At 43.3% G+C, this 20,518-nt stretch overlaps 1 protein-coding gene across 1 annotated transcript in view; it reads left to right on the forward strand.

Moving 5' to 3' along the window:
- Positions 1–20,518, forward strand: part of LOC117518101 (ankyrin repeat domain-containing protein 13C-A-like) — a 105,145-nt gene that overhangs the window by 43,544 nt on the left and 41,083 nt on the right. The window contains exons 4-6 of the mRNA XM_034179164.1: positions 12,076–12,161; positions 19,685–19,730; positions 20,373–20,439. Of these exons, the coding sequence (XP_034035055.1) occupies positions 12,076–12,161; positions 19,685–19,730; positions 20,373–20,439 (199 nt within the window). The remainder of the gene's footprint in view (positions 1–12,075; positions 12,162–19,684; positions 19,731–20,372; positions 20,440–20,518) is intronic.

Genomic DNA, 20,518 nt, shown 5'->3' on the forward strand with positions numbered 1-20,518 from the left:
GGTGTCACAGTGTTGTTTTTGTTTGTTTGTTTTTGTGGCCATATTCAAGCTTGACTGCTCAGAGGTTTAGTTTAAGATTTTCTATTTGGTTCGAAGCTCCTTGGTTAAGTAGGTTGTTGGCTGGTTAGGGTGGAATTTGGTTAGTTTTTCCTTGTTTTTTTTATAATTTCTCTGTAAATAGTTCAAAATGAGTGTGCTAGAGGTTTAACCCACCGGTTTAAACTGAGGTTAGACTAGAGGTTTAATTAGAGGTTAAAGTGGTGGGCGTTGGCCCAAAGCATCCTCTGTTCAAATTCCCATCAGACCGGAAAATCACTAAGTACCCTTGGACAATGTCCTTAATCCTCATATTGTTCCCAGGGTGCAGTTGAGCACCTTGCATGGGAACATACTGGCATCTGTGACTGTGTGTGTGTGTGTGTGTGTGTGTGTGTGTGTGTGTGTGTGTGTGTGTGTGTGTGTGTGAGTGAGAGAGAGAGAGAATGTGAGGCATCATTGTGCGGAAAGATGGAAACTGCAATAGAATGTTGTCCATTTTCAATTTATCATATCTCCCTGCACATTTAGGTCCATAAGTAACTGGACAATGACACTTGTTTTGTCATGTTTGCCTCTGTACAAATGAAACAATATGTGCTTTAACTCAAAGGCTTTAACCAAAACTACTGTATTAACCATTTACTAGGAATTATAGCAATTTGTACATGTATCCTCTATTGTACAAATTGTAGGATTATTGTAAACAGAAATAATCACATTTACAGCTAGTTTTCTTCAGATAAGACAGGAGGATGCATAAATACTGTATATCTTGTGCTTCATTTACACAAGTCTGTTGGGAAAGTGTAGTGACACGGACCCACAACAGGGGGCGTAAATGAACGGACAATGGAAGGAGTCAAATTATAACACTTTACTGGTGTGAATGTCACAACCAAACACAGCAGAATCAGAATGTGCAACAGTCAATTAATAAAAAGTGTCGTGTGGGCAGGCTCGACGATAGGAGACGCCCGTCTGGAAACGAACCGGAACCACACGATTTCCACTGCCACCTGAACCCGAGGAATACTGGAGCCGCCAAGTCCCGGAGTCCCCAGGTGGCCACCTTCCCGGCGTGTCGGATCTGGTACTGCTGGCAGAAAGCAAAAGACAGTCAAAGGGTGGGTGTGTGAACACCCAGTAACAATGGTGGGAATGCCACCTCCACCTCTCACTCAGCGCGTTGCAGCGGTCTCAGCTGAAAAGGAGCGCCGTCTTGCACAGCCTCCTCAAAAACGACCGGTTCTCCTGCAAACACTCACAATAATAGATTTATCGATCTCACAAAAGGGGCTGAGAGTATTACCTCCAGATGAAGATGATATCTCGCCAGTTTGGTGGAGGTGTCTTCCTGCTTTTATACCAGATGTGTTGATTAGTGACAGCTGTCACGGATGATGGGTGACAGCTGTCACCACGGCTTGTTCCTGAGGCGGCAGCGCCCTCTCGTGCCTGAGCCCGCACTTCAGGCAGGGCGCCTTCTGGTGGTGGGCCAGCAGTACCTCCTCTTCTGGCAGCCCCACACAACAAAGTCATTAAAAATATAAAGTGTGGCACTGTATGGTAAATCTGTGTGGAGTAGGCAGTTCTCAAAAACTGACTGTGCAAGAAGGATGTTAGTGAGGGAAGCCACCAAGATACTCAACAGTCTGAACGAGTTTCAGATTTCCGTGGCTGTGACTGGGGAAACTGTACACAACACAGTGCAAGTTTTGTCTGTTGCATCACCAGTCACAGCTTCACGAAGGAGAGGGGAAAGAATGTTTTTTTCCAAAAGAGAAGACTGATCAAATCTGGGCTTGGGTCTCAAGTTCAGTTTTTAGGCTGAAATGTCACATATTTTGCAGAAAATCGTTCTCAGTGCTGCTTCACATGAAGCTGTGACTGGTGATACAAACAGACATCTTGCACTATTCACTTATTCTATTTTAATGGTCCTGCGAGTGTGGGTATACAGTACTGTGCAAAGGTTTTAGGCATCCCAGAGTTGTAATAAAACTAGCTTTAATGCCCCACCCCCCTTTTTTATTGGCATGTCAACACAAAATCATGTCCAATCAAAGTGAATAAGGAGCTCTATTTTTATATTACATATAAATGGTAAATGGACTGCATTTATATAGCACTTTCCATCCGCATCAGATGCTCAAAGCGCTTTACAATTATGCCTCACATTCAACCCATTCACACAGGACCACTCGCACACCGATGTCAGGGTGCTGCCATGTAGGTGCTCACTACACACTGGGAGCAACTTGGGGGTTACGGACCTTGCCCAAGGGAACAAACCATTCAGCGGGGGCTCGTTGAATGGTTTGTTCCAGCTTTCACCTTATGAAATATTCGTAACATTGAACTCGTGAACATTCATTATTTGTAAAATGATCTGTCTACACAGGCCTGTGGCTGCTGCTGTGTGCTTCTTTGCTCCATCAGACTAATTTGCCTTAACCAGTGTCAGTATAGACTGTTGTTTTCTCACTATTGGACAGTACCCAGCAGCAGTTGTGTAGTTGCCTTTAAACCTAATTTTTAAGTACTTTATTTGCCCCTGTGGGGAATATAGACCTGTTTTAAACAATGTTGTCCCAACTTTGCCTGTTTTTATTAGTGTGTAGGGAAAAACTGCTGCGATCACTCACTAACGGAAGGGCAGGAAGTGCTCTAATCACTATGAATGAATTAGTGCCAGTGTGGAAAGTCAGGCCTGGATTAAAGCCTTATCTGCCATGTTGGCTGGGTGGTCTGTGTGCAGATGGTGAGCTTGTACACCATCAGCTGTCCTGCTGACAGGCGGCGAGGATCAGGAGCAATCCCCCCTAAAGCTTGTCCGCACCATTAAGCAGCCGGGCCACACAGACACAATCACCCTTGTAGTATTGGCTGATTGTGTGTGTGTGTGTGTGTGCATGCGTGCATGGAGCTGTTTTCCTCATATGAACTCTGGACAGTGTCTGGAGAATCAGGATGGAATGTTGTCCAGAGTTGTTCTATCTCATGTGGAGCAGGAAATAGGAGACTGTTCTGTCAGTCACGTACTCATATGTCCATTGAAAATACTGCATTTGATTTAGATGAGGGGTGGATCCTGGGTAAAGCATGCAGAAGGCAAGATGTTGGCAAAAAAGAACACTACAGAGATTGCTGTTTCATTCCTTGAATTTTACCTGATGATTTCAGAGGTTTTTGAATTTTGTAGTCTCTCAGTTACACATTTTATTTAGTAGCAGTCTTTGTGACTGACCCTTTATCTTCACTCTCTTCTTCTGGTGTCATGCTAATTATATGATAGAGTCATCATAAACACACCAACTCACTCATACCCTTTCAACTCATAACTATTCTCAGTAAAACCCTACTCATTTCACCCATTCCTGTAATTGGACGTTACACAGACGTTATACTCAGGAGCTGGTGGGTTTAATATCCAATCCAACTGATTTGGACATTTATATTTGCACATGTAGGTCCCCCAAGTAATTTCAAGGCAAGTTCAGGGTTGTACTACATGTGTAAAAGAGGCTTTACTGTGATGTATTCGCATGGAAGTCACTTAGTACCGTGTATGACCTTGGCCCGGTTTCATAAAGCGGTCTAATCTTTAGTCGATTAAACTCAGTTGACTAATCTTTTGATGTTAGTCATTGCACAAAGCGCTGTCAGCTAAAGTTTTGCATTAGTCGACTAAAATTTTAAACCTGCTACAGAGGAGGCCAATCTTATTTTAGTTAACAAAACTTCAGTGTCTTACCTCAAAAATGGCAGCTATATCACCGCTTGATGGAGCAGGAGGGAAGGAGAGCCTTGCTGTGGGAGTGGGTGATCTGGCACCAAAATAGTCCATCGGAGATGTTTACGGAAGCTGAGGGCAGGAGCACATCTCCTCTGGTGTGGCGGACTCAACCACAGTTGTAGGAGACAACCAACCCGGAAGTAAGCACAATTCTTGCGCATTGGAGGCGTTGCTTGGCAACGGCACTCGCCTACACCACTTATGTCCGTGAAAATCGTTGACTAATGTTAGACGGCTGATCTACAAGTTTAGCCATCAGTGTGAAATGGAGATTATCTGCTAATGTTGGGCGACTAACCTTAATCAACTAAGTTTAGTAGACTTAAAGATTGGACCACTTTATGAAATGGGACCCAGGTTTTACTTTGCTTACTTCACCCTCTCTACTCCGTGCTTCCCTGTGGGGCACACCAATGACGAACAGTAATCAATAAACATGTTTATTTACTGGATGTAGAGGAACAGCTGAGTTAGTTTGGCTAGTGACTTGGCATCTAACCAGTTTCTTTGAGTCCCGTTATTTAGCATTTCCTCCAATTTAGGGACACACTCATTCTGCTTTAATTTACACACTGAGGCTGTTATTAAATCTCCTTGTTTCAATAGTTAGCTCACTGTGAGGCAGATCCGCTCACATCATCCTCCAACAGGAACTAACTTTTTAATTTACTGCAAATAAATCTGTCTTGACCATCTATGGCACATGGTGTAAAGTGCATCATGCAAGTGCATTTGAGGCATGTCCAACTCCAGCTTTGCTATTTACAGGGTGTGTAATTTGAGTGCAGAGACAGAGGCTGCAAAGGGAGTATATTTAGTCATTGAATTAGTTGTGGGTGTGCTTTACGTGTAACGACATAAACCAATCAGATTGTTATATGTAAATATTAAATTCTCTGCAGTTGTATCACACTTTTTCATCTGATGAAGACCCTCAGCATGCTTTACAGTGATGACTGACATTCACATGCTGTTCACGCATCAATGTCAGCGTGGTCAACTGCACACAGGGACCCACGTGTGTGTAGCCCTGGTCACACAGCACAAACAAAGGACACTGAAGCCCAAACGAAACAAGAAATCTGGACTTACATTGGCATTGTTTAACCATCGTCCAGCTTCGTTCCTGTAGCCAGCGCTTCATCAGAAATTTTAAACTGCCGAAAAATGTGAACAAATCCCAATGACAACCTCAGTTCGTCTGTATTTCATTTTGCTTTCTGTCTTGACAGTTCCTCATCGTTTGTGTAGTTCCCGTAATGTCAGCGTTCCATTTCATTGTCTTCCCGAGTCCGACGTTGTGCACGAACGTTGGTGATATCTGAACGGATCAATAACTAAAGAGCCGACGAGCTGAACGTGACTCATTTTCATACAGAAACAATAGCGGCAAGAACGTTTTATCAACTACTGTAACTATTTATGCACGTTCCAGCCATTTGTGGCTGGCCTGCATGTGGGCACATGCTGTTGTCAAGACAACCAGACCCTGCACATGCCAGTGCCGTGGACATGAGGAAGCGGCTGGCTGCAGTCGGTCTCATACCTGCTCACGTTATCATAAATGTTTCATTTTGATTTTGTTTTCAAGGTTGACGTTTGCTTCATTTTTCTTTTGATAGTTTTGGTTTTGTTTAGTTCCTTTTGCACTCTTGATTTGCAGGCTTTTCAGTGATGGGAAGAGTGCAGGATCATTCCTCCACCTTTTCTTCACGATTTGTGACTTTGTGACTTTTTTCCTTCTTTCAGCTATCGTCGTGTGACCTGGGCTTTAGGCATAGCTGAATATTGCATCAGAAGTAATGGGAAAATTCTGCTGCTTGATTTTAGACTAGGGTTTTGTTGGTCTGTGGTGCAGTCATAATCTGCTACATCACCATAGCAATGCTTCAACACTGTGCCTTACCACACCTCGTTTTATGCCCATGGCCACGTAAATAAGTGTAAGCACACTCGTTGTTTAAAGAACATGGATGCTGCAGGTGGAAATAACAACTGCCTTGGTTGAAAACTAACAATAACACATGCATTTCGCTGTGTAACACTTTGCTCTGGTTGGAATTTTGGGCTTTTTGCTGTATCTTAAATTGTTTTCCTTTGTTATTACATAAATGAGCAAGTCGCCTGCACAATCTGCCATTCGGGTGAAGGGCTAATGCTAGTTAATCTGGGCTGTCATGGTTAGAAAGCCTCCTCTGAGTTTAATTTTCCCTCAGGTTGTTAAGGAGGTTAAAGGCGCAGCTCATTAGTAGGCAGCACTATATTTCCCAGGGCTCATTCTCCTTGATCGTCTTGGAATATTTAGATTCTGCAGGCAGGGATTGGTCTCACCACTGCTGTGTGTGTCCCATCTGGTTCCAGGACAGCAATAGATCTGTGAACCAAAAGCTATCGTTGCTCCCACTACATGTTTTGTTTTGTGTTTCTTTGGGGTTTTTTTTTTTTCCTTCAGCTTGTTTTGTTGTGGTAGAATTTGCATAAAGTAGCTGAAGCCTTACATTTCTTACAGTCACAGCCCACCTTGCTTTATTGTTTGCACACAGATCACCTGTGTAAGGAGGTATGTCGGGTGTCTTTTAAATGTTAAGCATCTGTGATTTTCCTGTAGTTTTACCTTCACTGCATGATTTATGGTCCTCATTTTACATTTGATAATTGTTATATTATCATAAAAAAGGAAAGCAATATAGTGTACTTTAAAGTACCTTTTATCAAAGGTACTTCATGGTCTATGCTGCTATAGACGTAGACTGCTGGGGGGTTCCCATGATGCACTGTTCTTTCTCTTTTTGCTCTGTATGCACCACTCTGCATTTAATCAATTAGTGATCGATCTCTGCTCCCCTCCACAGCATGTCTTTTTCCTGTTCTCTCCCTCAGCCCCAACCAGTCCAGCAGAAGACTGCCCCCTCCCTGAGCCGGGTTCTGCTGGAGGTTTCTTCCTGTTAAAAGGGAGTTTTCCTTCCCACTGTAGCCAAGTGCTTGCTCACAGGGGGTCGTTTTGACCGTTGGGGTTTTACATAATTATTGTATGGCCTTGCCTTACAATATAAAGCCGCCTTGGGGCAACGGTTTGTTGGATTTGGCGCTATATAAAAAATTGATTGATTGATTGATTGATTATGTGGTAATATGTCATAGACTCCAATGGTTGTTTATCTTGTTTAACCTGTACTTTAGAGACCAAGCATTCAACATGGTCAAAACTATTCCATTTATTAATCTTATTCGTCTGTTTCATTCAAGAGTTGGTGCTAAAGCAAGTCTTATCACTGTTGTCTGCAGTGACTGAATGGATGACATCAAGGGTCATGTGAAAGAATGTACTTTGGATGGCCCATGTTTCTTAATGACTTCCAACAAAATGTGATGACAATGTTTTCATCTTAAGTTTAATTGTGTTGGCTGGATCCCGCTTCCCCTGTTGGCCTGGATGCTCACTTACATTTTTATATGAAAAGTTCTTCACTGTGTTTTGAGTACAGCTGCAGGTCTGAGATTTAAATGTTTAATGTGACGCATATTTGAGAATAGAAGTGTCAGCAATAGCTGGCAGAGCTGTGTTTCACCCTGCCAAGACTGTCAAAGGAGGAAGCGCTAATCATAATGCTGTCAAAAATGCACCCATCTTCAAACTCATTCAAGATGAGCACTCGACTGAGACAGACAGAATTCTTCCATTCATCTAAAGTCATTCAGTAAACGGACAGACGCAAGTTTGAATTGAACCTATTAAATATCCCACTTGCAGTAACTGCCAGTTGAGTGATTTAAATTAGGGGCAACAAAAACAAACAAACCCAAATACAGCCAAAAAACCCCCCAAACCCTGAAATAAAAAAGCACAATATGTTACATGTACCTACGTGTGGGCTGTGGATTGTTTAAAAATTTGATCTGCATGAGTTCCATTATATTGTTTAGGTATTTGTTTTTAAATTAACTATGCAAAATGTACTGTAAAAACCTCAGGTAGATCACTGCAGAAATTTTACAATCTCAAACCAACAACCAACATGTCAAAAACATTGTGTGTGTGTGTGTATAACCTCACAATTTTTTAAAGATGCCATCAGAACCAGGACTTCCTATTTTTATATGAACAGTATGCAAATACAAAAACTCTGTGTCATTCAGTAATTCCAAAAATGAATCACAATTCATGCTGTCACCTACAGTGTATCCGAAAGTATTCACAGCATTTCACTTTTCCACATTTGTTATGCTACAGCCTTATTCCAAATGGAGTATTTTTTACCTCTAATTCTACTCACAAAGGCCCATGGTGACACATGAAAGCATTTTTTTTCATTATTGCAAATGTACTAAAATATATATATATATATATATATATATATATATATATTTATTTTATTTTTTTTTTAAGAAATCACATGTACAAGTATTCACACCCTTTGCTCAATACTTTGTTGATCCAACTTTAGCAGCAATTACAGCATCAAGTCTTCTTGAATATGATGGCATGGCCTGATTGGTGGATTGCTGCAGAGATTGTTGTCCTTCTGGCAGGTTCTTTCTCCTCTCTCCACAGAGGAATGTTGGAGCTCTGACAAAATAACCATTGGGTTCTTGGTCACCTCCCTGACTAAGGCCCTTCTTCCCCGATCTCTCAGTGTAGACGGCGGCCAGCTCTAGGAAGAGTCCTGGTGGATCCAAACTTCTTCCATTAACGGTTGATGGAGGCCACTGTGCTCATTGGGCCCTTCAAAGCAGCAGAAATGTTTCTGTATCCTTCATCAGATTTGTGCCTTGAGACAGTCCTGGCTGGGAGGTCTACAGACAATTACCTTTGACTTCATGCTTGGTTTGTGCTCTGACATGCACTGTCAAATGTGGGGACCTTAGGATGCAGACAGGGGTGTGTTTTTCAAAATTTGTCCCATCAACTGATTTTACCCCAGCTGGACTCCAATTAAGCTGTAGAAAAATCTCAAGGATGATCAGTGGAAACACGATGCACCTGAGCTTCAGGGAAAAGGCTGTGAATACTTATGTACGCGTGATCTCTTGTGGTTTTTTTTTTTTTTTTTTTTTTAGTAAATTTGAAAAATCAAAAACAAAACTTTTTTCGCATTGTCATTATGGGGTATTGTGTGTACAACTTTGAGGGGGAAAAAATAAATTTCATCTATCTGGAATAAGGCTTCCTGTCCAAAATGTTATTGGGACGGGTGTTTCTCTGACCATAGTCTGGACCATTGACATGACGATGCCTGTTGTGCATCACGGTCGTGTTATTAAGCCTGACAACCCGCTGCTACTTTTATTCCTCTTTTTAGTGCATTTGAGCAAATTTGTTAGATTCTGCTGCTTTTGGCACAGAACAGATGATGAACTCTTTTATTCCACTTGCTCTGAGGTTCTGGATGTTGTTGCTCCCTGTAAAGTCATGCGTTCTAAGCTTAAGCAAGAACCGTGGCTTAATGACTCACGCGCGCAGCTCGGCATGACTGTCGAGGGCAGAGCGCAGGGTGGGAAACAAGACCGTTTGGAGGTTTCAAAAACAGATTCTTAAAGAGAGCTGGAATAATTATCAGAGGGTGGTTGAAGCGGAAAAAAATAAGTAGTTTTCAGAATTGATTTTAAACAATCTTGGCAAGCCTTGTATTCTTTTAAAACAATGTGATTCTGTGTTAATCCCAGTCTGTCCACTTTACTGGAAAATCATAGTGAAACTGTGAAAAATTTCTCCACTTTTTATTGATAAGGTTGATGCCATTAGGGCTAGTATATCACCGTCCCCGGTGTGTCATTATGTAGCAAATCAGTGCTCGGTGGTGTTTTAGCAGTTTCAGCCTGTGTCAATGACTGTGCTGACAGGAATAGTTAGGAATCTAAAACCCTCTCCGGTCCCATTGACCCGGTTTCCCCGGAGGATTTGGGACACCATTGGCTCTTTTTGTCAGAGAAAATTATTAATAGTAGTCTATCTTGTGGAATTGTGCCTTCCTTGTTGCACCCCACTGATCAAAAAACCCCGGTTTTGGATCCCACGGCTTTTCAAATTATCGACCTATCTCTAAGTTCCCCGGCTTGTGTCGAAAAATTTTAGAGAAATGCGTTTTTGCAAAGTTGCAGCCTTTTTTAGATAGAATGGCACATTGGGATACATTTCAGATGAGGGTAAAAAGCATTTCACACAGCACTGAGTCCTGCACTTTTAAAGGTTTTTAATGATCTCCTTTTAACAACTTGATTCTGGCAGGTCATGCCATTTTAGGTGCTTTAGACCTCACTGGAGCTTTTGACCCATTGATCACACAATTCTTTTAGACCGCCTGAGAGACTGTGTGGGTGGCAGGGTGACTGTTCTGGAGTGGTTTAGGTCGTACCTGTCGGAGAGGTCTTCTTCCTCCGTCAGAACTGGGGGACTCCACCTCATCTTCAGCCCCTCTTCATTGTGGAGTCCCCCAGGGTTCTATCCTGGGACCCATCCTCTTTGCTCGTTATCTCTTCCTACTCAGAGATTTTTAAAAACATGACGTGGCCTACCATTTTATGCTGATGATTGTCAAATCTACATGCCTATCGCTAAAAACAGCCTTTGCCCCCGCACCCCTACTCGACTGTCTATGTGACGACAGGGCTTGGTTGTCACAGAATCTTTTTGAAACTTAATGAGGGCAAGACAGGTTATGTTGTTTGGAAGTGCCCTTGTTGACCTTGGGACCTCTCGAGGATTTTGTGCGTCCCAAGGTCACCAGCCTTGGCGTCACTATAGACAGCAATTTTAAATTTGATAAGCAAATCAATGGGGTTTTGAAATCGTGCTTTTATCATCTTTGTCTTTTATCAAAGGTAAACCGTGTTTATCTTTTAACCTTTTTGAAACAAGTTGTGCCTCTTTTATTTCAAGTCATCTGGACTACTGTAACGCACTTTATTTCGGCATTAGCCAACGTGCTCTTTGCAGTTAGTCCAGAATGCGCAGCGCGACTTTTAACAGGAGCCTGGAAGTGTGAGCACATAACCACAAGTCTTGCAATCTTTGCACTGGCTTCCTATTAATTTTAGAATTGATTTAAGATTTATTGTTGTCTTTAAAGCTTTGAATGGAATGGCCCCTCAATATACATCACTGACCTCCTACAAATTTACTCTCCGGCTCATGCTCTGAGGTCTGAGGGCCATGTCCAGCTCGTGTTACCCAAGATGAGACTTAAAACCAGGGGAGGACAGGGCTTTCTCTGTGGCTGGGCCCCAGACTTTGGAACACTCTGCCCCTCCATGTCCGAACAGTGTTTTAAATCTCGTCTGAAGTCTTGTCTGAAGACCCACTTTTATTCTCTGGTTTTTAACACTGGGGGGAGTTGTGTGGTCCTCTGTTTTATTGGTTTTGTTTTATTTTGGTAGAAATTTATTGGTTTTATCTTTTGTATGCTGTTTGTATGTATTTATTTATTTATCTTGCACTTTTAGTTATTTTTATTGTTCATTTTCTTATTTTAATTTATTTCTTGACTATTGGGGTTTTATCTAGCACGTTCTACTGTTGTGCAGCACTTTGGAATGTCTTTGTTGTTAAATGTGCTATATAAATAAAGTGGATTGGATGGATTGGAAGGCTGAACATAACAAATGTCGAAAAAAGTGAAGCACTGTAAATATTTCCGAATGCACTGTATTGTGTGCCACTGCGGGTTGACAGGAATTCTACTATGAATACTGTTATCTAAGGCCAACATGAACACAGCAGAAATGCAGACATCAAGCAGCACAGAGTGCACCTTCTGGGATTTGTGTGTGTGTGTGTGTGTGTGGTGTGTGTGTGTGGTGTGTGTGTGTGTGTGTGTGTGTGTGTGTGTGTGTGTGTGTGTGTGTGGTGTGTGTGGTGTGTGTGTGTGTGTGTGGTGTTGTGGTGTGTGAAAAGCAGAGGGGGAAGACAAGATGGAATAATCACCATTACTATATACCATTTAGAGAAGCTGTAATATATCTATCTGTAAATGATTAATTATTGAGTGGGAACTCTCTGCTTTGTCACTTTTTAACCTACAACACCTACAACATTTTCTGACCCAGCTTACCCTGACACGCCTGACCCAGGGGTCGACTCGCAGATTACAGGTATGACCGCTGGCATCACTAGTGCGGCATGCCCAGTTGCCCCATCACCCTAATGGACCATACAGTCAAAATAAATTTTTTTTCAGCCAGCTAGTTCTGTCTAACTTTCATGCTTCTGATCTCCTTTATGTTTCTCTTTTTGTACCTTTCAGTCACAGCACTACTGAGGAAGCTCAAGCAGCAGTCGAGGGAGAGTGTGGAACACAAGAGACCCAAGCTGCTGAAAGCCCTGAAAGAAGTTTGTGCTTTTCTATTTATCCACAAAACACCTGATGCCATCACTTTTTTATGGTCACTGGTTCTTTTTATTTCATGTTTTGCTTCTGTATTGTTTGTTCTTTTGTCTGGTCTTGTTCTGTCAAGGTCTGTGTTTACATAGACACTAATATTCTGTATTTTTGATAGTGGCTGTGTATCTTTCTCAACGGATTAAACTGAAATAAGGTAGGTTAGGTTAGGAAAGAGGGGATGAACTGTTAGCCAAACAGAGGTACAGGTCACAAATGGGCCATGCTCCCCCCAAAATAAACCTTCTTAGGTAAACCTTTGGTACCCTTGAGTTTCTTAGCTTTAGTTTCTTAATCTGGTCAGGTTCCAGGATAAAGGAACCAAAAAAACCTCTGCGTCGGTCTATTCCCATTTCTGGGACACTGGCCAAAAAATGGAGAGATGTGTCAGGTTCCTCCCCACAAGCTCTGCATGTGCTGACCTGTTGGAGTTTCATGACCATTCTATGTCTGTTCAAGAGGTTGTGACCTGTGAGAGTCCCAACCACTCTACATATTATACTTCTAGGCAGGCGAGCTAGCTCCCTGGAAAACCTTAGGTTTGGTCCTTCCACAAGCTGTCTATACCCACCTGCAGTCACTCAAGCACTGCCGTCATTTGTGGTGCTGCTTCCTGATCCAGTTCTGGAGGGTGTCTTCTGCCCAGCAGTTGACACCCCTACAATGCATTCTGGACCCACAAATTTAGTTGAGCTCCCCGACTTCGTGAGCTGGTCTGCTTTCTCATTACTTGGAATGCCTGTATGATCACATACCCCCACACTACAACTACATCATTAATGTCTCCCAGTGTGTTAAGAGCCTGGGCACACTCCCACACCAACCTGATGAGTAGAGTAGCCCTTTAATGGCTCTTATACATGCCAGACTATCTGAGTAAATAAAATTCTTTACCTCTAAAATTGAGGCTAATCGGGACCTCCACGCACTGACACCTCAGCCTGAATGACGATGTTGTATGTGCCCAGTTCAGAGCTCTTTTCCTGTGTCAGGACATCATGTTGTATTAACACTCCAGCTCCAGTTTTCCCCGTGATCAATGATCAGTCTGTAAAACAAGTGATTACAGGTGAGGTTGTGTTCAGAGCCGGGACTGACCATGACTCTCCCTGTTGTCACTGTACTAAATTTATTCACAAAAGAATATCTTTTTGCTACCCTATCACATGGGAAAATAATAAGCGGAAGATCCGCTGATATTCTTTCCCTGATTAAGGTATGACTGGCATCTACTAGTGTTCACCACTGTCCCAGCTGGTGCAACCTTACTGACATACAGATTGCCTCTCCAACAACGTAGAGGTTCAGAAGGGCTAAGTTCAGAAGTACTTCTAAAGCTGCTGTCAGTATTGTCCTGAGGGCACTTGTGTTTGCACAGGCATGCCATTGTTTGAACATGAGTCAGCATACCCTTGCAGCTCCAAGCTCCACTCTGGTCCACCAAACCATCACAGCATAGCTAGCATGGGTTCTTACCACCGAAGTGTAGAGTCTTCTCATCCCGCTGTCATCCGACAATATGAGGGCACTGTTGTAAACTCAGAATTGTCTTATGACATTTCTCAGTAAGTGGTTTCTTCCAGTTAAGTTTGTCATCTAAATAGACATCAAGGAACTTAACCAACTCAGATAGTCTTCGCTTAATACTGCCCAGTTTCGGTAGCACTAGACTGGAATTTGGTTCTCTTATTTATGAAGAGGACCATAATTGTTTTGTGTGGATTCACAAACTGTTGGACACACACCACTTCTCTACTATCCTGAGAGCATTCTGGACGAGTTCTGAAGCAGTCCTCAAATAGAATTCCTCAGTAAAGATGGCTAAATCGTCTGCATACCCTTGGATATTCAGTTTGAGATTATTTAGCTCTGTGAGAAGACTGTCCACAACAAGTAACCAGCAAAGATGAGTGATAACCCTTCAGTTTATTTCATTTATACAGTGCCAAATCACAACAAAGCTGTTTCAAGGCGGTTCACACAAGTAAGGTCTAACCTTACCAACCCCTAAAACAAGCACACAGGCAACGGTGGTAAGGAAAAAGTGCCCTCAGATGATATTGACATCAAGCAGAACGACTCAAAGGAGTGACCCACTGCTTAGGCCATTCTAACAATTACAAGGTTTTGCAAACTTTACAAAGCTGAAGAAACATCATCCATCCATCCATCCATCCATCCATTTTCTTCCGCTTTATCCGGAGTCGGTCGCGGGGGCAGCAGCTCAAGCAAAGCCGCCCAGACCTCCCGATCCACACACACCTCCCCCAGCTTCCTCCGGGGGAACCCCAAGGGCGTTCCCAAGCCTGCCGAGAGATGTAGTCCCTCCAGCGTGTCCTGGGTCTTCCCCGGGACCTCCTCCCAGTGGGACGTGCCCGTTCAGCGAGGCGTCCAGGGGCATCCGGAAAAGATGCCCGAGCCACCTCAACTGACTCCTTTCGACGTGGAGGAGCAGCGGATCAACTCCGAGCTCCTCCCGAGTGACCGAGCTCCTCACCCTATCTCTAAGGGAGCGCCCAGCCACCCTGCGGAGGAAACTCATCTCAGCCACTTGTACTCGCGATCTCGTTCTTTCGGTCATGAGCCAAATCTCATGACATAGGTGAGGATCGGAACATAGATCGATTGGTAAATCGAGAGCTTTGCCCCCCTACTCAGCTCTCTCTTCACCACGACGGTCCGATACAGCGACGCATCACTGCAGATGCTGCACCAATCCGTCTATCAATCTCACGCTCCATCCGTCCCTCACTCGTGAACAAGACCCCGAGATACTTAAACTCCTCCACTTGAGGCAAGGACACTCCACCGACCTAAAGAGGGCAAAGCACCTTTTTCCGGTCGAGAACCATGGCCTCGGATTTGGAGGTGCTGATTTTCATCCCGGACGCTTCACACTCAGCTGAAACCGCCCCAGTGCACGCTGAAGGTCCTGATTTGACGAAGCCAACAGAACCACATTGTCCGCAAACAGCAGAGACGAGATTCTGTCCAGTTTTACGGTGCGGGTGGGGAGCTGTTGACCCTGACTGGGGATGTTGTCGGGCGGTGGAAGGAGTACTTCGAGGATCTCCTCAATCCCATCGTCACGTCTTCTGAAGAGGAAGCAGAGACTGGGGACTCGGAGGCAGACTCATCCATTACCCTGGCCGAAGTCACCGAGGTGGTTAGAAAGCTCCTCGGTGGCAAGGCTCCTGGGGTGGATGAAATCCGTCCTGAGTACCTTAAGTCTCTGGATGTTGTGGGGCTGTCTTGGCTGACACGCCTCTGCAACATCGCATGGCGATCGGGGACAGTGCCTCTGGATTGGCAGACCGGGGTGGTGGTCCCTCTGTTTAAGAAGGGGGGACCGGAGGGTGTGTTCCAACTATAGGGGGATCACACTCCTCAGCCTCCCCGGTAAGGTCTATTCCAGAGTACTGGAGAGGAGAATTCGACCGATGGTCGAACCTCGGATTCAGGAGGAGCAGTGTGGTTTCGTCCTGGTCGCGGCACACTGGACCAGCTCTACACGCTCCATCGGGTGCTCAGAGGGTTCATGGGAGTTTGCCCAACCAGTCCACATGTGTTTTGTGGATCTGGAGAAGGCATTCGACTGTGTCCCTCGGGGCACCCTGTGGGGAGTGCTCCGGGAGTACGGGGTCCGGGGTCCTTTGCTAAGGGCTATCCCGTCCCTGTACGACCGCAGCAGGAGCTTGGTTCACGTTGCCAGTAGTAAGTCAAACCTGTTTCCAGTGCACGTTGGCCTCCGCCAGGGCTGCCCTTTGTCACCGGTTCTGTTCATTATTTTTATGGACAGAATTTCTAGGCGCAGCCAGGGTGTAGAGGGGGTCTGAAGAAGTGCTGAAGAAACAGAAAACAGGAAATCAGACAACATAACAAAATAAACAACATGATAATGTTGTTTGAGGGCGCCCATGCTTCACTGCTATCATCACTGTACTGTCACCAAGTGAAGTTGTTCTCTTTCTACATTGAAACATGGCAACAATCCATCTGGTGACAGTGTTGTTCACACATTTGGATTGCAGAGCTACTTTGATAGATTCAACCGATACATTATCAAATGCTTCCTGAATATTGAGAAAACAGCCTAATCCTTACTGTTGATAAGATAGGGTTCTCTCAATTCTCATAACAAGATCTCGCTGGGTAGTCTCTTGTGTAGAGCCCTGCTTATAAGGCAGCTTTTCTTTTATTCCCTCCGCTCTAAACATCAGTTTGCATTAGTTTCCCCCCACATCATTTGCTGTGCATTCTAACTGCAGAATGGTACATACACTGTACACACACTCCTGGACATTAAGCTATATTTACTTATTTCAAATAATGATGTATTGATGTTGCTGAAGGACATAGCCATTTTTGAAGACATTCCCAGAGGAAAATCATATAGTGTGTGGGTGGCGGCGCTTTCTTGCCTCTTCTGGCAGCTTCTCAACTTTTTTATTTCTATCCATCTATCTCAGACAAACTCAGCCTCAGATCCTCACAAATTGACCAACAAACATAGAAGACGTTTTTCTATGCCCTTGCTGGACTTCTCTCGACACCCACTTGCTTCTGCACCTCTTCATTTGTCCAGAAATTGATTAAAGCACATTTGTGTGTGCACTGGCAACCATCTGTCAAATATTGACAGGTTCACAACCCATGAATGTATTAAGAGAACTGGATATGCTACAGGAGATTTCACTTGCTGCAAAACTGAAGACATACTTTCACTGCAGGTTGCTCATATAGAGGAAAACTAACAGGACACCTCAAGCACCACACAAGGTCAGATAGGAATCTTGTAAATGTTTATACCCCTTACCAAAAAGGATGGGTGGGGGGAATACCAAGGAAATCGGTCTGCTCATCCTTCCATCCTTTTGTCTTGTTCATTGACTTTTTTTGTACATGCGCACACACACACAAAGTGGTGCAAATTACTGGTTGAGCTAATAGGATTAATAAATGGAATAGTTTTGACTGTATTGAGTGCTTGGTCTGCAAAGTAAATGTTAAACATTGTCGATTTCCATTGGATTCTATGACATGTGACATATGTTACCCCTAACATGATACCTAAGCATGGCACATGATGCAAACTATTCCTTTTTAAAACACTATTAATTCAACCAATAATTTGCATTATTTTATTTTTATTTTTTACTTTTTTGCAAAATTAGAGCAAGTTTAACTTTTGACCCTTTGTACAAACTGAAATTGCTCTTTGTCACCATTCTTGCAGTTTTTACCTCATAACTCCATAACGTTCAGTTACAGATAGTCCAAACTATACCTTTATGGAATCTCTGCGATCAGACAAATAATGTGGTATAGTTTTCAATATGATTGGAACATCTTTTAATTTTTGACCCCTGTGTAATTCTTAAATTGACCCCTACCTAGCTGCCCATTGAAAAATCCAAGTGGACACCCTGCCTTTTACAAAGGGTAATGTCTAAGGTGTATTTGTGCCAAATATGGTGCTTGAATCACCATTTCAACAATTTTTTTCAGTTATCCGCTGCACTACTAGGTCCAAGAAAGACATTTTTAATTTGTGTGACCTCATTGCAATGCACAGCCTATGAGAACAGGGCATTATATCAGTGGTATAACTTTCAGAGGTGAAAATAGTCTGAATGCTTACTGCTCTGTCTGACTGATGTGTCAGAGCATGTGGACACAAAGTCACCTATACAAAAATGTGTAACTCATTTACAAATGACTGTCAGGTCAGGTCAGGTGCCACAGGTCATGACATCCACCACAACACAAAAGCTGCCCCCCACATCTTAACAACAAAACAGGCCGACATTGGTCCAGCCCGACCTCTTTGCAGTAGCAACCAGGTGAAACATGGGCATCCCTTTGGTCTTCTCCACTTACTGGGTTCCTCAACACTGAGACGCTAGCATGCTGGCTCTTGCTCAGAGAAGCCTTACCTGAGTCTCCCCGAAGCAGCGGTTTATTAGACACGGTCATTCCAGTGGTATCCAAGGGTTCTCCAAATACGCCTAGTACCAAAGACATCAGTGGTTGCCTTTGATCACAACTTAGCATCCAAGTCCGACAGTTATACAATAAGACAGAAGCACAAGAACCCTAAAGACTACTCCTGCATAGGTACTGTATCAGTCAGTCTTGTCTGTCTAGGGACCTCATGACTCCATATACTGTTCCCAAAAGCCAAGGACCCAGGGACATGAATGCCACTGCTTAGACAAATGAATCAAATTACTGTCCCCACAGTAAAACAGGTCTGGGAGGACTGCTCACCCACGTTTTGAACTGCTCACAGACGCTGTGTTTAAGGCTAAACGGAGTTTGTCAGCGCTTTTGTGGCTGCCTGGTATGAAGTCATGCACACGCACACATGCTACAGAGGGTTGTGGGTACAAGATGCCAGATAACCATCATACACAACCAGTAACTGTTTAATCATCCACAGACTTACAGATATTCTGTTCAGAGCTGCTGCATAAGAAGATTGCAGCTGCCTGACACAAAGATGCAGAGGCCAAAACGTAGGCGTAATGATCCACTGCTTTTAGCACAGAGCGCTTCTCGGTCAGCTGCCAGCGAGTCGGCAGATGGCTTCATCAAAGCTAAAAGTGGCAAAAGTGAACTGTGCAACAACCCTGTGTTTGTGTCCCACAAGTTTTTAGTTACACTGAAGCCTGCGGTGGATGGGAGTCGTGATGTAATCCTTCCTGGATGATGAGGCAGACGTCACAGATTAAGCTTTTCTGCGTCAACATCTCTGAGGTTATGGAGTATAGCTCTGACAAGCACTGATGCCATTCAGTGACTTATATGAATCATGAAGTGAGATCAGCGGTGGTGGTGATGATATCAGCACATCTCAGCTTCTTACTTCACAGGATAATTACTTTGATTTGATGGACTTGATGTTCAAATTTACAGTAAGGTTTGATCTTTCTCCTTGCTTAATCAAAAGTATGTAAAGTAGACAGATAGGCTTAGTTAAACATTTTGGTTTCTGTGTTCAAACTGATTACACCCCCTGCAAACAAGAGTCAAATGTTTCGGAAGGGAGGAGGATAGTTTAGGACTCACCCCTTCTCATTTGTCCACGAGTCCTGTCAGTGCAGCTCCTTCTACACCTGTCAGTGCATTTCAGTAAAATTCCACACAGTGGAGCATGTCACAAGAAGATATGAATGAAGGAAAAACATTACTGGTCTGATATCTTCACAGGGCTAGATAATTGGAATTTTATGTATTTACTTGATGCATCATATTCATATGATATTGACTTCATAAGCCCAACTCTTCCTAAGCCAGTTTATGGATTTCAGTGAAACCTCATCAAATGGCAAAAAAACCTTATCATTTGTTGCAGTTGCCCAGGTTGCAGCTGCCATTGCAGTAATATGGCATTTTAAGCATGAATGGATTTGCATTTTAATAATAAAAATGAATTTGCATTTGAATGGATTTTGTTTCTCTTCACATGCAGCTTGGGGATTTTTACTTGGAGCTTCACTGGGACTTCCAAAGTTGGGGTGAGACTAGTTTCATCTTCTGGTGGCCTGTGTGTGTTGTGCTTACCATGTGTCATAAGACAATTCTGCTAGGTTGGCCAGTGGCCAAATGCTGGAAAGCATTACGCCTGTGGGCTGTGAAGTTATGCACTATATTCAATGTATCCTGTCTTAGATGTGCATGTCAGCACTGTTTTCAAATATTTGTCGCTCATGTTACACTGGATGCACAGGGTATACTATGATCTGTACCTACCAGATTGTATTGAAAGCACAGATTAAATTCTGTGTGCAAATTTATTTACAAGCAAGAGTGTCCCCCAGTGGCCAGTACGGATTTACGATTAGCAACAAGGCTTCCCAAGCAACGTGATAGGTGTCTTGATTGGTAAAAGATGCTAACATGGCCCAAAATAGGAGGTTCACTAGTCCTCACTTGGAACCTAAAGTTTGAGAGCTAATTATGCAAGCGAGGGTCAGTTAATAGATATCAGGCTACGAAAGTAGACATTGTTGTCAGTATGGGACTCTCTGTATAGTGCTACTTTACATGCAGTTGAATGTATTCAGTGGATGTTTGTCTTCATTATTGAACTTTTTTTTTGTTGAATTTTGGTTCTTCTAGGATGCTATTTCACCTGTCCTTGTCTTTTCATGTTGCAGTGCCTTTGCTCTCCAGAATCCTGCCTTCAGATGCATGTAAGATCTACAAGCAGGGTATCAACATCAGGCAAGTCTTGTCAGCAGATAAACACATTTTTTTCATAGTGGTATTCATAATTTAACTCTGTTGCACAACAGTGTGTATA

Source organism: Thalassophryne amazonica, chromosome 10, assembly GCF_902500255.1.
Source record: "Thalassophryne amazonica chromosome 10, fThaAma1.1, whole genome shotgun sequence".
Lineage (NCBI taxonomy): Eukaryota > Metazoa > Chordata > Actinopteri > Batrachoidiformes > Batrachoididae > Thalassophryne > Thalassophryne amazonica.